Source organism: Mus musculus, chromosome X (assembly GCF_000001635.26).
Source record: "Mus musculus strain C57BL/6J chromosome X, GRCm38.p6 C57BL/6J".
In the NCBI taxonomy this organism is placed as follows: Eukaryota; Metazoa; Chordata; class Mammalia; order Rodentia; family Muridae; genus Mus; species Mus musculus.
The window spans coordinates 32,543,726-32,565,120 of NC_000086.7; the positions used below are offsets into that span (position 1 = coordinate 32,543,726).

Consider the following 21,395-nt stretch of genomic DNA (forward strand, 5'->3'; position numbering starts at 1 on the left):
AGTCCCTAACACAGCCAAACAGGTGATGGAATTGAATAAAACCATCCACGATCTAAAAGTGGAAGTATTAACAATAAAGAAAACCCAAAGGGAGACAAATCTGGATATAGAAACTCTAGTAAAGAAATCAGGAAAAATAGATGTGAGCATCAGCAACAGAATACAAGAGATGGAAGAGAGAATCTTTGGTGCAGAAGATTCCATAGAAAACATTGAAAAAAAAAAAAAAGAAAATGAAAAATGCAAAAAGATCCTAACTCAAAACATTCAGGAAATCCAGGACACGATGAGAAGACCAAACCCAAGGATAATAGGTGTAGATGAAAATGAAGATTTTCAACTTAAAGGGACAGTAAATATCTTCATCAAGCTTATATAAGAAAACTTCCCTAACCTAAAGAAAGAGATGGCAATGAATATACAAGAAGCCTATAGAACACAAAATAGATTGGACCAGAAAAGATATTCTTCCAGACACATAATAATCAGAACAACAAATGCACTAAATAAAGACAGAATATTAAAAGCACTAAGAGAACAAGGTCAAGTAGCAAATAAAGGCAGGCCTGTTAGAATTACTCCAGACTTCTCACCAGAGACTATAAAAGCCAGAAGATCCTGGACAGATGTGACACAGACCCTAAAAGAACACAAATGCCAGCCCAAGCTACTACAACCAGCAAAACTCTCACTTACCATAGATAGAGAAACCAAGGTATTCCATGACAAAACAAAATTTACACAATATCTTTCCATGAATCAAGCCCTTCAAAGATAAAAATAGGAAAACTCTAATACAAGCAGGGAAAATATGCCCTAGAAAAAGCAAGTCTCAGCACCTCACGGGACCTTCTCCAAAATTGACCATATAACTGGTCACAAAACAGGCCTCAACAGATACAAAAATATTGAAATTGTCCCATGTGTCCTATCAGACCACCATGGCCTAAGACTGATCTTCAATAACAACATAAATAATGGAAAGCCAACATTCACATGGAAACTGAACAACACTCTTCTCAATGATACCTTGGTCAAGGAAGGAATAAAGAAAGAATTTAAAGCCTTTTTAGAGTTTAATGAAAATGAAGCCACAACGTACCCAAACCTATGGGACACAATGAAAGCATTTCTAAGAGGGAAACTCATAGCTCTGAGTGCCTCCAAGAAGAAACGGGAGAGAGCATATACTAGCAGCTTGACAACACATCTAAAAGCTCTAGAAAAAAAGGAAGCAAATTCACCCAAGAGGAGTAGACGGCAGGAAATAATCAAACTCAGGGGTGAAATCAACCAAGTGGAAACAAGAAAAACTATTCAAAGAATTAACCAAACGATGAGTTGGTTCTTTGAAAAAATCAACAAGATAGATAAACCCTTAGCTAGACTCACTAAAGGGCACAGGGACAAAATCCCAATTAACAAAATCAGAAATGAAAAGGGAGACATAACAACAGATCCTGAAGAAATCCAAAACACCATCAGATCCTTCTACAAAAGGCTATACTCAACAAAACTGGAAAACCTGGACGAAATGGACAAATTTCTGGACAGATACCAGGTACCAAAGTTGAATCAGGATCAAGTTGACCATCTAAACAGTCCCATATCACCTAAAGAAATAGAAGCAGTTATCAATAGTCTCCCAGCCAAAAAAAGCCCAGGACCAGACAGGTTTAGTGCAGAGTTCTATCAGACCTTCAAAGAAGATCTAATTCCAGTTCTGCACAAACTATTTCACAAAATAGAAGTAGAAGGTACTCTACCCAATTCATTTTATGAAGCCACTATTACTCTGATACCTAAACCACAGAAAGACCCAACAAAGATAGAGAACTTCAGACCAATTTCTCTTATGAATATCGATGCAAAAATCCTCAATAAAATTCTCGCTAACCGAATCCAAGAACACATTAAAGCAATCATCCATCCTGACCAAATAGGTTTTATTCCAGGGATGCAGGGATGGTTTAATATACGAAAATCCATCAATGTAATCCATTATATAAACAAACTCAAAGACAAAAACCACATGATCATCTCGTTAGATGCAGAAAAAGCATTCGACAAGATCCAACACCCATTCATGATAAAAGTGTTGGAAAGATCAGGAATTCAAGGCCCATACCTAAACATGATAAAAGCAATCTACAGCAAACCAGTAGCCAACATCAAAGTAAATGGAGAGAAGCTGGAAGCAATCCCACTAAAATCAGGGACTAGACAAGGCTGCCCACTTTCTCCCTACCTTTTCAACATAGTACTTGAAGCATTAGCCAAAGCAATTCGACAACAAAAGGAGATCAAGGGGATACAAATTGGAAAAGAGGAAGTCAAACTATCACTTTTTGCAGATGATATGATAGTATATATAAGTGACCCTAAAAATTCTACCAGAGAACTCCTAAACCTGATAAACAGCTTCGGTGAAGTAGCTGGATATAAAATAAACTCAAACAAGTCAATGGCCTTTCTCTATACAAAGAATAAACAGGCTGAGAAAGAAATTAGGGAAACAACACACTTCTCAATAGACACAAATAATATAAAATATCTTGGCGTGACTCTAACTAAGGAAGTGAAAGATCTATATGATAAAAACTTCAAATCTCTGAAGAAAGAAATTAAAGAAGATCTCAGAAGATGGAAAGATCTCCCATGCTCATGGATTGGCAGGATCAACATTGTAAAAATGGCTATCTTGCCAAAAGCAATCTACAGATTCATTGCAATCCCCATCAAAATTCCAACTCAATTCTTAAACGAATTAGAAGGAGCAATTTGCAAATTTATCTGGAATAACAAAAAACCTCGGATAGCAAAAAGTCTTCTCAAGGGTAAAAGAACCTCTGGTGGAATCACCATGCCTGACCTAAAGCTTTACTACAGAGCAATTTTGATAAAAACTGCATGGTACTGGTATAGAGACAGACCAGTAGACCAATGGAATAGAATTGAAGACCCAGAAATGAACCCTCACACCTATGGTCACTTGATCTTCGACAAGGAAGCTAAAACCATCCAGTGGAAGAAAGACAGCATTTTCAACAATTGGTGCTGGCACAACTGTTTGTTATCATGTAGAAGAATGCAAATCAATCCTTACTTATCTCCTTGTACTAAGGTCAAATCTAAGTGGATCAAGGAACTTCACATAAAACCAGAGACACTGAAACTTATAGAGGAGAAAGTGGGAAAAAGCCTTGAAGGTATGGGCACAGGGGAAAAATTCCTGAACAGAACAGCAATGGCTTGTGCTGTAAGATTGAGACTTGACAAATGGGACCTAATGAAACTACAAAGTTTCTGCAAGGCAAAAGACACCGTCAATAAGACAAAAGGACCACCAACAGAGTGGGAAAGGATCTTTACCTATCCTAAATCAGACAGGGGACTAATATCCAACATATATAGAACTCAAGAAGGTGGACTTCAGAAAATCAAATAATCCCATTAAAAAATGGGGCTCAGAACTGAACAAAGAATTCTCACCTGAGGCATACCAAATGGCAGAGAAGCACCTGAAAAAATGTTCAACATCCTTAATCATCAGGGAAATGCAAATCAAAACAACCCTGAGATCCAACTCACACCAGTCCGAATGGCTAAGATCAAAAATTCAGGTGACAGCAGATGCTGGCGTGGATGTGGAGAAAGAGGAACACTCCTCCATTGTTGGTGGGATTGCAGGCTTGTACAACCACTCTGGAAATCAGTCTGGCGGTTCCTCAGAAAATTGGACATAGTACTACCGGAGGATCCAGCAATACCTCTCCTGGGCATATATCCAGAAGATGCCCCAACTGGTAAGAAGGACAAATGCTCCACTATGTTCATAGCAGCCTTATTTATAATACCTAGAAGCTGGAAAGAACCCAGATGTCCCTCAACAGAGGAATGGATAAGGAAAATGTGGTACATCTACACAATGGAGTACTACTCAGCTATTAAAAAGAATGAATTTATGAAATTCCTAGCCAAATGGATGGACCTGGAGGGCATCATCCTGAGTGAGGTAACACATTCACAAAGGAACTCACACAATATGTACTCACTGATAAGTGGATATTAGCACAAAACCTAGGATACCCAAGATATAAGATACAATTTGCTAAACACATGAAACTCAAGAAAAATGAAGACTGAAGTGTGGACACTATGCCCCTCCTTAGAAGTGGGAACAAAACACCCTTGGAAGGAGTTACAGAGACAAAGTTTGGAGCTGAGATGAAAGGATGGTCCATGTAGAGACTTCCATATCCAGGGATCCACCCCATAATCAGCATCCAAACGCTGACACCATTGCATACACCAGCAAGATTTTATCGAAAGGACCCAGATGTAGCTGTCTCTTGTGAGACTATGCCGGGGCCTAGCAAACACAGAAGTGGATGCTCACAGTCAGCTAATGGATGGATCACAGGGCTCCCAATGGAGGAGCTAGAGAAAGTTGCCAAGGAGCTAAAGGGATCTGCAACCCTATAGGCGGAACAACATTATGAACTAACCAGTACCCCGGAGCTCTTGACTCTAGCTGCATACATATCAAAAGATGGCCTAGTCGGCCATCACTGGAAAGAGAGGCCCACTGGACACGCAAACTTTATATGCCCCAGTACAGGGGAACGCCAGGGCCAAAAAGGGGGAGTGGGTGGGTAGGGGATTGGGGGTGGGTGGGTATGGGGGACTTTTGGTATAGCATTGGAAATGTAAATGGGCTAAATACCTAATAAAAATGGAAAAAAAGGAAATGTAAATGAGCTAAATACCTAATAAAAAATGGAAAAAATACAAAAAAAAAAAACCAAAAAAAAAAAAAAAAAGAAAAAGCAAGAAAGTAATCCTTCAACAAAACTAAAAGAAGACAGCCGCAAGAACAGAACCCCAAATGTAACATCAAAAATAACAAGAAGCCATAATTGCTTTTCCTTAATATCTCTCAATATCAACAGACTCAATTCTCTTAATAAAAAGACAGACTAACAGACTGGCTATGTAATAGGACCCAACATTTTGCTGGATACAGGAAACTCACTTCAGGGAAAAAGACAGACACTCCCTTAGAGTAAAAGGTTGGAAAACAATTTTCCAAGCAAATGTTCTGAAGAAACAAGCTGGAGTAGTCACTCTAATATCGGATAAAATCGGCTTCCATCCCAAATTTATCAAAAAAGACAAGGATAGGCACTTCATACTCATCAAAGGTAAAATCTTCCAAGATGAATTCTCAATTCTGAATATCTATACTCCAAATGCAAGGACATCCACATTCATTAAGGAAATTTTAGTAAAGCTCAAAGCACACATTGCACCTCACACAATAATAGTGGGAGACTTCAACACCCCACTCTCATCATTAGACAAAACCTGTAAACAGAGACACATTGAAACTAACAGAAGTTATGAAACAAATGGATTTAACAGATATCTACAGAACATTTTATCGTAAAACAAAAGGATATTCCTTCTTCTCAACACCTCATGGTACAATCTCCAAAAGTGACCATATAATTGGTCACAAAACCGGCCTCAAGATAAAAAAAAAAAAAAAAAAAAAAAAAAAAAAAAAAAAAAAAAAAAAAAACATAATGAAATGATCCCATATATCCTATCTGATCACCAAGGACTAAGGCTGATCTTCAATAACAACATAACTAATAGAAAGTCAACATTCCCATGGAAGCTGAAGAACACTCTACTCAATGATAACTTGGTCAAAGAAGAAATAAAGAAAGAGATTAAAGGCTTTTTAGAGTTTAATGAAAATGTAGCCACAACACACCCAAAACTATGGAAAACAATGAAAGCATTCCTAACAGGGAAACTAATAGCTCTGAATGCCTCCAGAAAGAAACTAGAGAAAAAATATATTAGCAGCTTGACAGCACACCTGAAAGCTCTAGAACAAAAGGAATCAAATTCACCCAAGAGGAGTAGAAGGCAGGAAATAATCAAACTCAGGGCTGAAATCAACCAAGTGGAAACAAAAAAGAACTATACAAAGAATCAACCAAACCAGGAGCTGGTTCTTTGAGAAAATCAACAAGATAGATAAACCCTTAGCCAGGCTAACTAGAAGGCACAGGGACAGTATCATAACGAACAAAAACAGAAATGAAAAAATGAGACATAACAACAGACCCTGAGGAAATCCAAAATATCATTAGATCCTACTACAAAAGCCTATACTCAAAAAAAAAAAAAAAAAAAAAAAAAACTGGAAAACCTAGATGAAATGGACGATTTCCTAGACAGTTAAAAGATACCAAAGATAAATCATGATCTGATTAATGATCTAAACAGTCCCATTTCCCCTAAAGATATAGAATCAGTCATTAATAATCTCCCAACCTAAAAAGCCCAGGACCAGATGGATTTAGTGCATAGTTCTATCAGACCTTCAAAGAAGACCTAATTCTAATTCCCCTCAAACTATTTCATAAAATAGGGACGGAAAGTACTCTGACCGATTCATTCTATGAAGCCACAATTACTCTATACCTAAACCACATAAACAAAGAAAGAGACTTCAGAACAATTTCCCTTATGAATGAATATTGATGCAAAACTAATCAACAAAATCCTAACAAACTGAATCAAGAACATGTTAAAACGTTCATCCATCAAGATCAAGTAGGCTTCATCCCAAGGATGCAGGGATATCCACTATATAAACAAACTCAAAGACAAAAACCACATGATCATCTCATTAGATGCTGAGAAAGTGTTTGACAAAATCCAACACCCAATTCATAATAAAAGTGTTGGAATGATCAAGAATTCAAGGCCCATGCCTAAACATAATAAAAGCAATATACAGCAAACCAGTAACCAACATCAATCTAAATGGAGAGAAACTTGAAGCAATCTCACTAAAATCAGGGACTAGACAAAGCTGCCCACTTTCTTCCTACATAGTCATTATAGTACTTGAAGTCCTAGCCAGAGCAATCTGACAGCAAATGTTGATCAGGGGAATACAAATTGGAAAGGAAGAAGTCAAAATATCAACATTTGCTGATGATATGATAGTATATATAAGTGACCATAAAAAAAATCCACCAGAGAACGCCTAAACCTAATAAACAGTTTCAGTGTAGTAGCTGGATATAAATTTAACTCAGAGGAATCAGTAGCCTTTCTGTACACAAAGGATAAACTGGCTGATATAGAAATTAGGGAACAACACCCTTCACAATAGTCACAAATAATATAAAATACCTTGGCGCAACTCTAACTAAGAAAGTGAAAGATCTGTATGACAAGAACTTCAAGCCTCTGAAGAAAGAAATTGAAGATCTCAGAAGATGGAAAGATCTCTTATGCTCATGGATTGGCAGGATTATTATAGTAAAAATGGCTATCTTGGCAAAAGCAATCCCCATCAAAATTCCAACTCAACTTTTCACTGAGATACAAAGGGCAATTTGCAAATTCATCTGGAATAACAAAAAACCTAGGATAGCAAAATCTCTCCTCAAAAATAAAAGAACTTCTGGGGTAATCACCCTGCCTGACATCAAGCTGTACTACAGAGTAATTGTGGTAAAAACCACATGGTACTGGTACAGCGACAGACTGGCAGATCAATGGAATAGAATTGAAGACCCAGAAATGAACCCACACACATATGATCTCTTGATCTTTAGCAACATAGCTAAAACCATCTAACGGAAAAAGACAGCATTTTCAAGAGATGGTGTTGGCTTAACTGGCAGTTATCATGTAGAAGAATGCAAATTGATCCATTCTTATCTCTTTGTACAAAGCTCAAGACTAAGAGGATCAAGGAACTCCACATAAAGCCAGAGACACTGAAATTTATAGAGGAAAATGTGGGAGAAACCCCTAGAAGGCATGGGCACAGGAGAAATTTTCCTAAACAGAAGAGCAATGGCCTGTGCTCTAAGATCAAGAATCGACAAATGGGAACTCATAAAATTTCAAAGCTTCTGTAGGGCAAAAGATACTGTCAATAAGACAAAAAAAGGCAACTAACAGATTGGGAAAAGATTTTTACCAATCTTAAATCTGATAGGGGACTAATATCCAATATATACAAAGAGATCAAGAAGTTGAACTCCAGAAATTCAAATAAGCTCATTAAAAAATGGGGTACAAAGCTTAACAAAGAATTCTCAACCAAGTAATACCAAAGGGCTAAGAAACACTTGAAGAAAAAATATTCAACATCCTTAATCATCAGGGAAATGCAAATCAAAACAAACCTGAGATTCCACCACACACCAATCATAATGGCTAAGATAAAAAATTCAGGTGCCAGACCATGCTGGCGAGGATGTGAGAAAGAGGAACACTCCTCCATTGCTGGTGGGATTGCAAGCTTGTACAACCACTCTGAAAATCAGTCTGGCAGTTTCTCAGAAAACTGGACATAGTACTACTGGTAAATCCAGCAATACCACTCCTGGGCATATACCCAGAAGAAGTTCCAACTAGTAATAAGGACACATGCTCCACTATGTTCAAAGCAGCCCTATTTATAATAGCCAGAACCTGGAAAGAACCCAGATGTACCTCAACATAGGAATAGATACAGAAAATTTGGTACATTTACACAATGGAGTACCTCTCAGCTATTAAAAACAATGAATTTATGAAATTCTTGGACAACTGGATGTATCTGGAGGATATCATCCTCAGTGAGGCAACCCAATCACAAAAGAAGTTACTTTACATGCACTCACTGGTAAGTGGATATTATCCCAGAAACCTAGAATAACCAAGATACAACTTACAAAACAGAAGAAAATCAAGAAGGAAGAACAATTCATGGATATTTCATTCCTCCCTAGAATAGAGAGTAAAGTATCCATTGAAGGAATTGCAGAGACAACGTATAGAGCTAAGATCAAAGGATTGACCATCCAGAGACTGCCCCACCTGGGGGTCCATCCCATAATCAGCCACCAAATGAAGACACTATTGCATATGCCAGCAAGATTTTGCTGAAAGGACTCTGATATAGCTGTCTCCTGTGAGGCTTTGCCAGTGCCTGGCAAATACAGAAGTGGATGCTCACAGTCATCTATAGGATGGAACACAGGGCCCCCAATATAGGAACTAGAGAACATACCCAAGAGCTGAAGGGGTCTGCAAGCCTATAGGTAGAACAACAATATGAACTAATCAGCACCCCCAGAACTCCTGTCTCTAGCTGTATATGTAGCAGAATATGGCCTAGTTGGCCATAATTGGGAAGAGAGGACACTTGGTTTAGCAAACTTTATATGCTCTAGTACAGGGGAAAGCCAGGGCCAAGAAGTGGGAGTGAGTGTGTAGGAGAGCAGGGCGGGGGGTGGGTATAGGGAACTTTTGGGATAGCATTTGAAATGTAAATAAAGAAAATATCCAAAAAAAAAAAAGAAGAAAAGAAAAAAATCGAGAATCCCCAAATGGGACCTCATAAAATTTCAAAGCTTCTATAAGAAAAAAATATACTACCAAGAAGACAAAAAGACCTCTAACAGATTGGGAAAGCATCTTTACCAATCCTAAATCTGGGATAGGGTCTCATATCCAATATATACAAGGAACTAAAGAAGTGGAACTCCAGAGGAATCAAATAACCCCAGTAAAAAATGTGGCACATACCTAAACAACGAATTCTCAACGGAAGAATACCAAATCACTGAGAATCACCTGAAAAAAGTACAACATCCTTAATCATCAGGGAAATGCAAATCAAAACAACCCTGAGATTCAACCTCACACAAATCAGAATGGCTAAGATCAAAAATTCAGTTGATAGCAGATGCTGGCGAGGATGTGGAGAAAGAGGAACACTCCTCCATTTCTGCAAACTTGTACAACCACTCTGGAAATCAGTGTGGCAGTTCCTCAGACAATTGGGCATAGTTCTATCAGAAGATCCAGCAATACCTCTCCTGGGAACATACCCAGAAGATGTTCCAAGTGGCAATAAGAACACATGCTCCACTATATTCATAGAAACGTTATTTGTAATAGCCAGAAGCTGGAAAGAACCCAGATGTCCCTCCACAGAGGAATGGATACAGAAAATGTGATACATTTACACACTGGAGTAGTACTCAGCTATTAAGAACAATGAATTTATAAAATTCTTAGGCAAATGGCTGGATCTGGAGGATAACATCGTGAGTGAGAGAACCCAATCACAAAAGAACTCACATGATATGCACTCACTGATAAGTTCTTATTAGCCCAGAAACTTAGAATACCCAATATATAATTTGCAAAAGACATGAAACTCAAGATGAAGGAAGACCAAAGTATGGATACTTTGCCACTCTTTAGAATGGGGAACAAAATACCCATGGAAAGTGTTAGAGAGATAAAGTTTGGAGCTGACATGGAAGGAAGGACCATCAGAGTCTGCCCCACCTGAGGATCTATACCATAATCAGCTACCAAACACAGACACTATTTGCGTATGCCAGCAAGATTTTGCTGACATGACCCTGATATAGGTGAGGTTATGCCAGTACCTGGCAAATATAGAAGTGGATGCTTAGAGTCATCTACTAGATGGAACACAGGGCCCTTAGTGGAGGAGATAGAGAAAGTACCCAAGGAGCTGAAGGGGTCTGTAACCCTATTGGAGGAACCACAATATGAAATAACCAGTACCCCCTGAGCTTGTGTCTCTAACTGCATATGTAGCAGAAGATGGCCTAGTAGGCCATCATTGGGAGGAGAGGTCATTGGTCTTGCAAAGATTATATGCCCCAGTACAGGGGAATGCTAGGGCCAGGAAGTTGGAGTGGGTGCGTTGGAGAGCAGGACAGAGGAAGTGTATAGGGGACTTTCTGGATAGCATTTGAAATATAAATGAAAAAATATCAAATAAAAATTTTGTTAAAAAGCAAACAAAAGATTAGAAGGTAGACATAATCAAATCAGGTTTGAAATCAATTATGTTTAAGAAAGAGCACAACAGAAAGAATCAATGAAACTAAGAGTTTATTTAGAAAATCAGTAATATCAACAAATCTTTATCCAAAATAACTAACAGTCAAAGAGTACATCCAAATGAAATAAATCGAACAGACACTGAGAAAATCCAGATAACCATAAGAATATATTTGAAAAACCTGGACTCCAACAAATTGGAAATATCAAAAGAATTAGACAATTATTCTATATATATACCACATGTGTTGATAACATTTTCAAGACAGTGAGAGTGAAATTGAAGAAGATATCAGAATATGATAAGATCTGCTATATTCATGGATTAATAAAAATAGCAAACTAAAAATTACTATCCCGCCAAAGCAATCTACAGATTCAGTGTAATTCCCATCAAAATTCCAACACAAAATTTTCACAGATGATGGAAGGACAAATCGCATCATCAAATGGAAGCACCAAAATTTCAATAGAGCTAAAACAATCCCAAACAACAAAAGAACTGCTGGAAGTATCCCTATCCCTGCTTTCAAGTTATAATACAGAGGAAGTATTTCTTGCATGCTGAAGACATATGGATTCTGTTTTTGAATCTAGAATAATAAAAGCAAAATTATATTGACACAAAACCAGACAGATTTATTGAACATGAAACATAATTGTAGACATAGAGAAATCGTTACAATTATGGGCACCTTCTTTTTGATAAAGAAGTCAGAAATACACACTGCAAAAAGGACAACTTTGGCAAATGGTGCTGGTCACAGGAATGCAAATAGATCCACTTAGCATCCTGGACCCCAAAAAAGAAACTCACAAGAAAATCAAAGACCTAAACATAAAACCAGAGACACTGGTGTGATAGAAGAGAAAGTGGTGAATAGCATTGAACTCATTGGCATGGAAGACTTTCTAAGCAGAACACCTTTAGGCCAGGAAGTGAGACTTAAAAAAAAAAAAAAAAACTAATAAATGGTACCTCATGAAACAAAAGGGCTTGTGTAAAGCAAAGGACAATATCGCTCCATCAAGAAGGCAGCTTACAGAATTGGAAAATATTTTCACCAACTCCACATCTGATAGAGGACTAATATGCAAACTATAAAAAGAACTGAAGATGTCAAGAAAAACAAATCATCCATCTTAAAAATTTGATGTTGATCTAAATAGAATTCTCCAATGAGGAAACTCAAATAGTTGAGAAACACTTAAAGAAATGTTCAACATCCTTAGCCATCTGGGAAATGCAAATGAGAACTACTTTGAGATTTCATTTTACACCTGTCAGAATGGCTAAGATCAACAACGCAAGGGACAGCTCATCCTGGGGATACAGTAAGGGGTACATTCATCAATGGTGGGAGTGAAACTTACACAGGTACTATGAAAGTCTGTGTGATAGTTTCGCTGGAAAATGGGAAAAGATCTACCCAAAATTGAGGTTTGCCACTCTTGGGCACATAGCCAAAGGATACTTCATCCTACCCAAGAGATATTTCCTCAACTGTGCTCACTGCTGCTCTGTTCACAAGAGCCAGAAACCAGAAACAACCTAGATTCCCCTAAAGAGAACATGGATAAAGACTGTCTAGTCTGTTTCCTCCCACTAGCACAGGTTTCTAGCAGCTCCTCTCTTGAAGGTTCACACTGACCACCAGTTCTCCCTGGATGATGATTTAACTGCCTTCCTTGTCAACAATGGTTCTGGTCTGGGAAATGCCTGGTTTGCTGGTTATGATGCTCCAGGGCCATCTACCCCTCCATTATGGGGTTGCCCTAGGCACCAGGGCATCACGGTGGGTAAGAGACAGAAGGACACCTTTGTGGGTAATGAGGCCCATTGCAAGAGAGGCATCCTGATCCTGAAGTACCCCCATTGGTCATGACATTGTCACGAACTGGTTCAATATGGAGAAGATCTGGCACCAAACATTCTACAACAAACTGCATGTGGTCCTCCAAAAGAACACTGTGCTGCTCACCATTCCCCCTAGAGCCCTAAGGCCAACTGTGAAAAGATGACGAACATCATTTTTGAGACTTATAAAACCACAACCATGTAAGTAGCCATCCAGGCTGTGCTGTTCCTCTAGGCCTCTGGTCATACCACTGCGATTTTGATGGAGCCCAGAGATGGGGTCACACAGAATGTGCACATCTATGAGATAATGTGCATATCTCTGCTCTCCTTGTGCCATCCCGTGTCTGGACCTAGCTGGCCTGTACCTGACAGACTACTACATGAAGTTCATGACCACATGTGGCTATAGTTCACCAAAAAGCTGGGAGGGAAATCATGCCTAATATCAGAGAGAAGCTGTGCTATGTTGCCTTAGACTTCCAGCAAGAGATGGCCACTGATGCGTTCTCTTCCTCAGCAGACAAGAGCTATAAGCATCCAGGTCATCACTATTGTCAATAAGCAGTTCTGCTGCCCTTAGGCTTTTGTTTAGCCTTCCTTCTTGGGTAATGGAATCCTGTGGCAACCACGAAACAACATTTAATTCCATCATGAAGTGTGACATTGACATTCTGTACATGTATAAATAATATTCAGATTTCTATAATCTCCCTAACCTATCTAGACTCCTGCCCACTTCTACAAACCTTTTAATCCCCCTAGTTCTGTTTCAGACATTGGTTTTGTTTGTTTGTGTTTGAGAATCCTAGAGTTTAACTAGGATTATCAGTATGACCATGAGCTCAAAACTCTTTCTTGGAGGCCAGATGCAGGACACTGGATCTGGATCACTGGATGTATGGAAGATAACGACTCTCTCTCCCTCAGAACCCACCAATATTTCACCAAAGGAGGGAAAAGTTGAATGGGTCCTTCCCTGGCCCATTATTTACTGTGGGGAGGTTTTAGTCATGGGTAGACTTTACATATACTCACAGGTGTTGGGAAGTCGTGACTGCACTGGTGGTCCTGTAGTGAAGAAAACAGATTCCATAGCCCTCCTCTTTATGGTTCAGTTTTTATATATTTTCTGCTCCTTTTTTTTCCTCTGAGGATCCATGAGGGTTCATGCCTAAACAAGATAGTAATACCATTCAGCCATCTCTTATTATCGTGCTTTGAGCAGTTATGCATATTATTCCTCACTGTAGTTTATTGCGAAAAGGGCTTCTCTGAATGAATCTTGAAGTAGAATTTCCCCTAGATATAAACATAGATGCTTAGAAGGGAGCTTGACACCTTGAGACTTTACATAAACAACAGTAATAAATTCTCCCCTAGGGCCAAAGGCATTTTCTATCCTCCTGTGGAACTGGCCTCAAATCTAATCACAGATACACTGGCTATCCCTACAACAGTGATGTCACTATTGTGTAGCTGGACACATCTTTCTTGGCAGATTGGTATTGTACATCATAAGGTTCATATCTGGGTAACTCTGCTGATGCCATTACTCTGCCAGCATCCTGAATAGCACAATCCAGAACTATGAAAGCTAACTAGATGGAAGGAAGTTTTCAGTTACATGCCAGCTCAATTTCTCTATATTTTACAACCACGATGTGGTTTGTCTTTTGTAGCAGGGTCTTATCATATATTCATGGTAGGCAAACAGAAAGAGTGTGAAGAACCTGTATTATTTTCAAGATTTCTGGGAACTTCCTGAACATACCTGGCATTGGAATTTTTTTTTTCGCTTGATTTTCAGCAGCAGTATTATGTAGACATACAGGCCATCTACCAGCTAAATATGTGTCTTTTGAGACTTTATCAATTTTATTATAAACAGTAAGTTTCCATGTGGATTTTCAAGTATATCCTTAGCTTTGTTTATCCCCTCATCCCACCAGCTTTTCTACCCTATCTCTACTTAAATTTTCCTCATAGGTTGAATATTCATATTAGTGATTGTACAAGTAATGGGCTTATGAGAGGACAAACACTTTCAAAACTTAAGCATTTCTGGGAATCTATTAGAGAAAAAAAGAATCAATATAATAATCTATCAAAAGGAGGTGGCCCTTGAGTGGGGTAAAACGCTCATGTTGCAACTGCAAGCCAATACTGATACTGACACTGTCAGGATCATACTTCCTAGTAACATTTATTGTGGTGAAACCTTCACTCTTCTCACAGATTATTCTTGTGATATCATCTAGGCATGACTAAAAGCAAACAAATTAAGGAATGTGACTTTTTATTACCCTTGAAACTATTATGAACTTAAGATTTCTGATTTCTTTGGAAAGTTGGGTACATTATATGGTGATTCTCTGGGAGAGAAAGGTTAAATGATGTTTTGCTAAGGCAGACACTGGTGAAAGGATGCTTTGATACTGAAGATGCACATGAAAGAAGGTTTGGCTGAGGCCAACACATGGGTGACAGGATGATTTGCTGAAGTAGACACAATTGAGAGGATGTTTTACAGAGGGAGATACAGGTTAGAAGATGTTTTGTTAAGACAGACCTGTGAGAGGAGAGGTGGTGTTAAGAAAGAATATAACTATGACCTCACAGACACTTGGAGGAGTGTCTTGCATTGGTTCACCTTGCTCTGCCTCCATAGACTTTGCTGGCCAGGCTCTGGGAATGGATTGCCAGCACAGAGGAATAAAAAGAAATATTTAAACATTAGACTTGGCTTCTTACAGATTGCAATTTATTAACAGTAAGGAGTCCATATAAAGTTAATATGCAAATGCAAATCAGTAAAACAAAACCATAAAACACGCATACATTTGCAAGTTAAACAAATAACTAGATTTATAAGGAACTTTTAGAAATACATATATATATATATATATATATATATATATATATATATATATATATAGGCAAAGCATACACAGAAATTGTTGATATAGGCATACAACTACTTGCATGAAATACTTCTCATTAATCCTAATCAAAAGAGGCTAACAATAAAATTAGCAATAACAATGTTTACTGTTTATATTGGCAAAAGCAGTTAGTAAGTGATTATCTCAAATACTACAGACATTTGAGTGCTCATAGTCAAGGGTCAAGGGTTGGAATATGTACAATCTTAAACACACATCAGGATGAATTTGGCCTGGTTGTTCTCTTTAAGGAAAAGAAAATTCAGCTGGCAAGGTTGAAAAACTAGGTGAACTAGGTTCTCCAGTTTGATGGAGGTCATCTTCAGCAAAATAGTGTGGCCCATTTAGAAATAGTGGGAGAAGGGAGAGGTGAGGGGAAAGGAGGAGCAGAATGGGAAAAGGAAAGGAAGAAGGAATTTAGGAATAATGGAAGGGAGGGAGGAAGGGAGATGGGAGGATGGTGGGGCAAATGTGCAAGGGAGGAAGGGGAAGGAGGAGGGAGAGGGAGGGGTTGCTATCAGGAGGCGGGGCCTGTGCTCAGGCAACACACATGTGGACAATGAAGAATGCCCTGCCTTCTCTGTGACGTCAGAATCTGTAGTAGAGAAACCCAGAGAAGTCTAGGCAGGACTGGCAGACTACAGCAATGCCTCAACCAAGAAGCCTCTGCGAGAGCTTGTTCTAGGAATTTTCATCAATGGGGCTTTTAGTCAGCAGGGTCTTGAGTTGCAGGGATTCCAGTCTGTTAGAGCCACAGCCAGAAGCCATAGCCGGAGCCAGCTACATTCCTGGCAGTCGCAAGCGAAAAAGAAACAGTTTGGAGGAGTTGGCAACAAGTTCTAATGTTCATGGACCTCAAAACCAGGGAATGTATCCACATCAAGTTCTCAACTACATCTACTGGAAAAAGGTTAAGATCTCATCTAATGATGCTTATCAAAACTTATTTTTGGACGGGCATGATAGCGACATTAAAATCCGTGCTCTGGGAAGAACATGGTGTTTACACAAAGTATTTTTATGTCAGTCAGGCTACTTTGCTAACATTCTCAAAGGTACTTGGAGAGAATCACACCATGGTGTTATAAATCTGATCATTAAGAATGAGGATATTGATACCCGATCTCTGCATTTTGTGTTTGGTGCTTTGTACACGGATGCGGATTTGTCAATAACACCTCTGGAAGTTCCTCAAGTTTTGGCAGCAGCATGCCTGCTTCGGGTGGATCGAGTAATTCAGCAGTGTGAAGGAATCATGAAAGAAACTATCAACAGGAACACTGTGTGCTCCTATTATTTGGCAGCAGAAACCTATAGATTAAAAGCTGTAAAGACGAGATGCTTTGAATGGCTTCTTTGCAATTTGATGGTACATCCAAGTGTGGCACTTTACAAGGAAGTAGATTTGAAGTTGATGTATCTTCTAGCACTGTCTTCTGACTTACTAGTCATGCAAAAGGAGATTGATGTATATACCACACTAAAAATATGGATGTTCCTTTATCTTAATCCATGCTGGAACGGAACCACGAAACAGCTTTTACAACACGCAAACAACTGGCTTTCCACCCACATGGCATATGTTGATAACATCAGTTTTCTTGAAAGTGAAGAAGGACTAATATTTCAACCAGTGTTTAAAAAGCTGAGATTTCAGCACATCATCTGTGACTTGACTTCCACAACTATTCTTGAACAAGATCGACTAATACCTATGGCATGGTTGTCACCCATTTACAAACAACAGTGGTTGACTTTGCTGCGAACACAAGAATATGGGGTAATTGGACCACAAGTTATCAATGAACAAGAACTTGAAGAATGCACCATGAGGTGTGGTACAATGATCCCCAAGGATGGAAGATATACTTGGAAGTGGTCAGTTGGACGACTTGGCTTTCCTTTACGTGTGACCTTTACCAGGCAGTGTGTAATTTTAAGGCAACGGTGTCAGAGGTGTGATGGTTCTGCTTGCCACAACCATATCCGAAATGTCATATTCAGAATAACTTTGGTGTGTTTTGATTCCAACAAAAGAGTAACTTTCAGAAAGACAACAGGTTATAAAATCCTCACCTTTGAATATAAGGAGGAGCAAATTGTAATGAAATTGGATAGTGATGTTCTAACCTTCCCTATGTGTATATTCTGCAATTTCCTTTTTGTAAACCTAGGAAATGCAGAAAACAAGTAATCTTATCAATTATTAGACTGTAAGCATTTTACAAGTATTGAATGGTTCATTTAATATGAAGGCTGTGTAATGACTACAGTGAAGAAGACCAAAAACAAATTCAATATTCTTTGGAGTCTAGTACCACCAGAAGTGACTGCTTCCCTCCATCACCTTATTTCCATGTATTTCTGAAGAAAACCTTTACTTCCAACAAAGTATTTGTCAAATCAAATAAACCTAATCTTCTGATTTAAATTTACCATCGAGATCCAAGCTTGGAATGGAAATAAGAGACTATATTTGCAAGGTAAAACATCTCAATCAATTTGTTAAGTAGATTTGGCCCTAGCTAAAATTGAGACAAAATAAAATCATGCCATTGTTGAAACTGTTGTGAACCAATGCATTCATTATGACATTATTATAAGACGTAAATCATTGGTTAAAAGGGAATATTTGAGATTACTCTCTGTGTGGGCTTTCAAATAACTAAATAATGTCGTTTGTGTTCGGAAAACATTTACTGCTGACTATGTCTAACTAACTATATATGCACACATACAGACATTTATCTTATACTTAAATTTCATGCTCTATCCTGGATAAGCAAGGGAATTATATATGCAATATATTTACATAGAACTATATATACTTATGTAATATATTTATGTATTGATGTAAGGGTAAATACCAAGAATCCAATTTTTGAAAGGGATAAACAAGATAGGAAATGGAAAATAGGCCTTCATGATACCTATCATTTGCTATCAAGGTATGAGCTGTATCATAGTATACTGATCAATTTCTCTGCCTTAATTTCTTTTACTGTTGCAGTGATTTTATGTTTTTAAAAAGACCTTATGAAATCACCTTAGGGGCAACAGTTTCAATTATCTCAGACTTTGAGTCTCTAGGCTTCTGCGGCAGGAGGTTGAAGAAACTGGTCACATCACACCTATAGTAGAAAGAGATCACCTTAATGCAAGTACATCAATAACTTTCTCCGTTGTGTAGAGTTCAAGATTAGAGTCAAGGAATAGTGCCACCCCGGATAGGTAGGTCTTCCCAAGTCACTTTATGCAATCAAGATAACCTCCAACAGGCATTCCCAGAGCCTGGACTCTCACATGATTGTAGATGCTGTCACAATTCTTCCTCTTGTCAACATGATACAGGAACACACCACTTTTAAGCCATAACCTAACAACCTTTGGTCTTCATAGGTTCACAACCATGGCATGGTACAAAATTCACTGTATCCAACTTTGAAAGTCCCATAAATAGTTCCCTTGTTCAATGTGGCTGGTTCTGTGCCAATGCCATGATGATTTTACTACTATAGCTTTGTAGTCTAATTTGAACTGGGAATGGAGTCCCCAGTTGTTCCTTTTTAATTCAGGAACGTTTTAGCTATCCTGAGTTTTCATTTTATTTTCTAGATGAAGCTGAGAGTTGTCCTTTCAAGGTCTTTACCTTATTTCTCTTGGTTACTAGGCCTCATGTGCTCATGATGCCTCCTAAGTTGACTAGGCTTCACCTATGTCTACTAGTACTCACATGTACACCATGGCTCATATGGATATTCCAGTTACCTACCATTACTGGGCCTCCCATGCATGCCAGGTACTGAAAAAGCCTTTCAGTCCTTCCAGGCTAAGGAAGCTAGAAACGTTTAAGACATCTCCAGTGTTTACCAACCCTCTGAAACTCACCCAGCCACCAGGGTACTAGGATCCACCTGATTACAAAGCCTTCCATACTCTCCAGGCCTCCCTTGGTTAATGGCACTCACTTGCTTGCCAGGCCTCACATGATTACTAGGCCTCACTTGGCTACTAGGCCTCAAGTGGTTTCTAGGTTTTTCATGGATTTGAGAGCTTCCATGTATACTAAGCTGCTCATACTAACCAGGCTTCCCCTGTACACCTGGCCTAACCTGCCATCCAAGACTCTATTAGTTACTGGATCTCCAATGCTTCCTGTGCATTTTATGCTTGCTTACCAGGCCTCTCACATTTACATAACTCACATCCTTACTAGTCCTTCCAAGATTTTCAGGTCTTTCTTTGTTACTAGGTCTTCCATAGTTAGTAGTACATCCCGTTCTTGCTCAGCTAATCATGCTGTCCATGCCTCCTAAGTTTTCCAGGCCTCCGTGGCATTCAACTTTGCCAAATAGTTCTAGGCCTCCCATGCTTTCCCTATCTTCCATGAGTTCTAGCGTTTCTGTGTTTACTAGGCCTCCTAATTCTGACTAAGCTTCTCTTGCTCACTGAGCCTCCTAACTTTTTCAAGAATCTCAAGCTAACCAGACCTTTTGTGTCCATCAGATACCCTATTTGTACTAGGTCTCCTATGTTTCCAGGTCTTCTCTAGGTTCTAGGACTCTCCTGCTTACTAGGCTTCCCCATGCTTGGATCCATCTCATCCTTGGCAGTCCTTTTCCAGCCCTCACAGGCTTAACACTCCTCTGATGTATTTTCACACCTCCCAATCCTTCTAGACCTCCAGGGCTTTCCCCATCATTTTTGGATTCTAGCATCCCCAGGCTTAGTAATCCTGTCCTTATTCACCATGCTTCTAATGCTTATCACACCTCCTAAGCTTTCCAGGCTCCAGGGCTTAGCAAGCCGCAAGTTTTTCTCAGAACGCCCATGCATCCCAGGTCACTCAAATTTAACAGGTATTCCAGGGAGCCATAACCTGCTTGGTCACAAGGCCTTCCATATTCTCTAGGCCTCCCTAAGTTACTAGACCTCATTTGTGTACCAGACCTCACATTTATATTAGACTTCATTTGGCTTCTGTGTTTTATAAGACTCTAATCATTATTGAGACCTTCTATGTGTACTGAGATACTTATATTACCCAGCATTCCCATGTACACCTGGCCTAACAGGCCAAGTAGGACTCTGATGTTTGCCAGGTCTCCCAAGCTTCCCCCCACATCTTATGCTCAGCAGCATAAGATGTTTATCCAGACCTCACATCCTTATTTGTTCTTCCAATATTTCCAGGCATTTCTATGGTTCTAGAATTCCCATGGTCCCTAGGCCTTCCAATTGCTGCCAGGATACTCAAGAATTCCAGGCCTCCTAAGATTCCCAAGCCCCTTAAGAATACCCGGTTTCCAATGGTTATCAGACCTCCCATCCTTAATAGGCCTCCCATGCTTTCCAGGTCTTCCTAGGCTTCTAAGTCTCCCATGCTTACTAGACCTCCCCACATTGGAGGTTGCTCATCCTTATCAAGCCTGCTGACATTTCCAGGCCTCTCAGGCTTACCGGGCCTGCCATGTTTATAAGACTTGCCATCCTTACCAGTCCTTCCATAATTTTCAGGTCTTCCATGGGTTCTGGGAATCTCATACATCCCAGGCTTCCCAATGCTTATAGGCTGCTCATGCTTACCAGACCACCTAAGATTTCCAGGCCTCCCAGGTATGACAGGCCAAAGAAGTTTTTTTCAGACGTTCCATACTTTCTAATCCTTCCATGCTTTT

At 39.1% G+C, this 21,395-nt stretch overlaps 1 protein-coding gene and 1 pseudogene across 1 annotated transcript; both read left to right on the top strand.

Moving 5' to 3' along the window:
• Gm17864 (predicted gene, 17864) lies at positions 12,579-13,446 on the top strand (annotated as a pseudogene).
• Positions 16,330-18,284, top strand: Btbd35f1 (BTB domain containing 35, family member 1). The gene has a single exon (NM_027955.3). It carries the CDS (start codon positions 16,415-16,417, stop codon positions 17,909-17,911), a length of 1,497 nt encoding a protein of 498 aa, NP_082231.2. The 5' UTR covers positions 16,330-16,414; the 3' UTR covers positions 17,912-18,284.
• The last annotated feature ends 3,111 nt before the right edge of the window (positions 18,285-21,395 follow it).

Excerpts from the sequence above, each read along its gene's own strand:
- Btbd35f1 (NM_027955.3), top strand. The coding sequence starts at position 16,415 with ATGGGGCTTTTAGTCAGCAGGGTCTTGAGTTGCAGGGATTCCAGTCTG.